The sequence below is a fragment of the Gavialis gangeticus genome, unplaced genomic scaffold (assembly GCF_001723915.1).
Source record: "Gavialis gangeticus isolate Ggan-Ray unplaced genomic scaffold, GavGan_comp1, whole genome shotgun sequence".
Classification (NCBI taxonomy): Eukaryota; Metazoa; Chordata; order Crocodylia; family Gavialidae; genus Gavialis; species Gavialis gangeticus.
In genome coordinates this window covers 113,929,125-113,933,106 of record NW_017729031.1, presented here as the reverse complement: position 1 = coordinate 113,933,106, position 3,982 = coordinate 113,929,125, and the positions used below count along the sequence as shown (strand labels likewise).

Sequence of the window (3,982 nt, the reverse complement as noted above, 5' to 3'; positions counted from 1 at the left end):
CCTCCATGCGACACTGGTCAGGCCACAGCTGGAGTACTGCGTCCAGTTCTGTGCACCCCATTTCAGGAGGGATGTGGACAACATTGAAAGTGTCCAGAGGAGGGCCACCCGCATGATCCGGGGACTAAAGGGCAGACCCTACATTGAAAGACTGCAGGACCTAAACCTGTTCAGCCTTCACAAGAGAAGGCTGAGGGGGGACCTGGTGACTGTCTATAAACTCACTAGGGGGGACCAGAAGGGTTTGGGGGAGACACTATTTCCCCTAGCGCCGCCTGGCATGACAAGGAACAATGGACACAAATTATTAAAGAGTAGGTTTAGATTAGACATCCGCAAGAACTACTTCACAGTTAGGGCGGCTAGGAGCTGGAACCAACTTCCTAGGGAAGTGGTGCTGGCTCCTACCCTGGGGATCTTTAAGAAGAGGCTTGATGGCTACCTGGCTGGACTCATTTAAGTCCAGTCTTTTCTCCTGCCCAGGCAGGGGGTCGGACTTGAAGATCTACAAGGTCCCTTCCAACCCTACTTCTATGATTCTATGATCTCTGACACCTTTCCAGAGCCTTGTGATTAGTAATGAATGTTATCCTCTACGTTGGGGAAGTATTTGGGCTATTCTGCCTCAGACCTCAGGCAGAGTTGGGAATGGACACTAGGGACAGATCTCTTTGTACCAAGGCACACAGGTAGTTAGTTGTGTCTGGGTTTCTACCCTGGTGGCAGGGTTCTTGCACTTGCTTTCATTAATACACCCATTTTGTTTAGCTTCTTTCCTAATGTAATGTAAACTCTGGCTTTGTCAGTCTGTTACAAACAGCCCCATGGTTACAGGGATTCAGTATAAGGACACCCACACAAGCACTACCCAGCCTTCATTCAAAATAGACTCGGCTCTATATTTATCTGCTGAAAACTCTCCAGAGCCCAATATCCACATTCTCCTCCTGCACCTCCCCCGCTGTTCCCAAGTGTGAGTGACGCACCGCAACGGCCCCCAGCCTGCCAGCTGCAGTGGGGGATAATTACAATATCAGGGTGTTGTGATACAAGTTACAATGAACTAGAAAGACATGAACTAACAGTGTCATGCCCTCTTGGGAGAGGCAGCATGATCCCTGTTTTCAGATGAGGAAACAGAGGCACCAGGGTGGGGATCTGTGCAGTATGAGCCCCATGGGCCTTTCCTCCTACCACCATATTCTGAAGCCAGCCTCAACACAGAAACAATAAGGACACTGAAGAGGCCCTTACAATCATCTCCTGGTATTAATTAACCCAGATCAAATCGATCTATCTCTATGCCACATGGTGCACTCAAGGCCAGACAGTGAAACAAGATACATCTGTTTGGATTTCCAACATCACAGAAAGTTGTATGTTTCATTAGGCATTTGGGAAGAGTTGTGTCTAATGTAAGGACTTGCAACCTCTCCACCACCCTGTTTTCAGTTGGATGATTAGGTCACTGGAGGATGCCTAGGTTCTGTTTCCCATTCTTCCAACAACTGGTTACACAATCCTCGGAGAGTTACTTTGTCTCTCTGTGCCTCAGTTTCCCCATTAGTAGAACAGGAACAAAATTACCATCCCCCCTTGCAAAGGGCTCAAAAAGGAAGAGTTGCCTGGAGGGGCAAGGGCACTAGCTTCCAACTCAGGTCACCTGGCTCCAAGCTCCTGATCCATTGCCAACCTCTTCTGTGACCCTGGGCAAGTCACTCATCCTGGAAGGACCTCAGCTTCCCCTGTGTAAATCCTGCCCTGCCTCACAGGACCATCGCAAGGATGACTCCATTAAAGGCTATCAGACACTCTGGCCCTGCAAGGCTGGGAAAGCCCTTGGAGAGGCAAACGCACAAGAGAAGTGCTCAACAGAGCCATAAAACCAGGGCATGGGACCAGGATAAAGCAACCAAAATTCCCATTCAGGGCAAGAATGTCTCCATTAGCTATCCTGAGGATGCCCAGTTTTATACTTTGCCAGAGGGCAGACGAGGTGACCAGCTAGCTCCTTCGGGCCCTACTGAGCCTACAGTCATGTCCCCTTCAAACGTAAGCAATGTACTCTCCTCACCGCTGATCGCGTTGATTTGTAAGCTACTCCGACACCCTGCGATGGCTCCTCATCGCTGCTGCTGTTCGACCCGTATGAGGTCTTCTCCTTTACGCTTCTCTGGGTCTGCAGGGGGAGAGAAAGACACTGAAAATCTAATATTGGGAAACGGAACACAACACCCAGACACAAAAGGCTCTCCTCCACAGGGGAGGCCATCCCTAATGAGCTGACTCCATGCTGGCTACAGACAGAACTATAGCCCATGGAGGCAAATTAATGAAGCTTCGGGCACTTGGGTCTCATCAGGATCAGGCTCTGCACAAATCACTAAACTACCACTAAACTCTGAAAAGGCAGCACAACAGTGGGAAAGGGGAGCATTCTGGCTACAGATGCCAAGATCACACCTGCACACCACATGCATGCATGGGACCTCTCTCTCAAGTAAAAGACCTTTGCACAATAGTGCCTACAACTCAGGCTCACAACTCTTGGAATACGCAGATACTGCCAATACAGCAGTTCAGGCTACAATGCACCTGGTTGGGGGACAGGGAAGTGGACACAGAGCAGTATGACATGTCTAATGGCATCACTGTTTGGCCCAGTATAAGGACACCCTTACATCTAAGATGAGCTGCTAGAAGGGTGGCCTCCTTGAGGACACAAATGCATGAGATGTAAAGCTGCAGTAGACCAACACTGCCTGAAAAATGACCCACGCTCCTAATGATGCCCAGGGCGGTTCTGAACAAGAAAGGCCGAAATATGGAAGAAAGGAAGGAAAACCTTTGTGCAGCCCCCAGTGCCCTTCCTAGGCCATATGCCACTGTCAGCTGCTGGAAGGAGGAGGGAGTTCATAGACCAGCGAGCAAGAGGCAACACAGTCACAGCGCCCGAACCCTCAACCCTGGCCCATCCCGCTTGTTCCATCACAGGAACAAATGACAGGTTTGCTTCGGATCCAAGAGGTGCACTTGCAAAGCCAAAGCCGTGCGCATCCCTCTGCCTACTTCCCACCACAGCCGGTGCAGCAATCCAGGGGCTAACGTCACCCACACATGTGAACCGAGTTCTCTGTCACGAATGCAGCTGTGGCACCTGCCCTGCACCAAACCAGGACATTTGGGGTCACATGACGCACCCAAGGCCTGCAGCTACTGTGAGTAGCTCCCCACCTGCACAGCTGCACACCCCCAGCTGAGGCCTCTGCTCCCTCAGATGTCTGCAGACTGCAAGACAAGCCACCTGAGGGTGGGGAGCAGCGGCTGCAGACAGCCATGGCGAGGGCCAGGGCGAGCCAGCTGGTGTCAGCTCCTGCCTGTGCGTGAGGGAGGAGCCCCCAACTGCCATGATGCCGAGCTCTTCCCTGGGGCTTTTCACAGTCCTGGGTGGGGCTGGGCCAGCTGGCAAGATGCCCCGCGCCCGCTCCTCCGGGTGGGCCGCTGTTACCTTCTGGACCATGGGGTTGGGGGCGTCCCGGCGCCGCTCCTTGCGCACCACCGCACTGCCCTCATCGCTGCTGCTCCCTGTGGGCAAAGCGGCTGTCAGGTGTCAAGCAAGCCCGAGGCCTGGGGGCTGCCCTGCTGTCCCTGGCTCAGCAGGCGTCACCACCAGGCGCCACCTGCTCCCAGCCCGGCTCGGGTCCCCACCCCGCCCTGCGCTCAGTGGCTCAGTCCAGACCCCCCCACAGTGAGAAAGGGATGTCCCAGAACCACCTGTCTTCAAGCGAGGACGGCCCCGGGGACAATGGTACAGCCCAGAATCCCCTCCCCAGTGGCAATGGCACAGCCCAGAACGCACCACCCCTCGGTGGAGATGGTCTGGTCCGCACCGCCCATGATAATGGCACAGCTGAGGAACCCCCCATCTGCAGTGGGACAGTCCGAATACCCTGCTCCCGGGGTGGGCCCGCAGCCAGAGCCC

The 3,982-nt window shown here is 53.8% G+C and overlaps 1 protein-coding gene across 1 annotated transcript in view; it reads right to left on the bottom strand.

Annotated features, from left to right (window-relative positions):
- Positions 1-3,982, bottom strand: part of RNF113A (ring finger protein 113A) — a 17,764-nt gene that overhangs the window by 5,907 nt on the left and 7,875 nt on the right. The window contains exons 2-3 of the mRNA XM_019523607.1: positions 3,509-3,585; positions 2,075-2,179 (exon numbers count right to left, since the gene is read on the bottom strand). Coding sequence (XP_019379152.1) covers positions 2,075-2,179; positions 3,509-3,585 — 182 coding nt within the window. The remainder of the gene's footprint in view (positions 1-2,074; positions 2,180-3,508; positions 3,586-3,982) is intronic.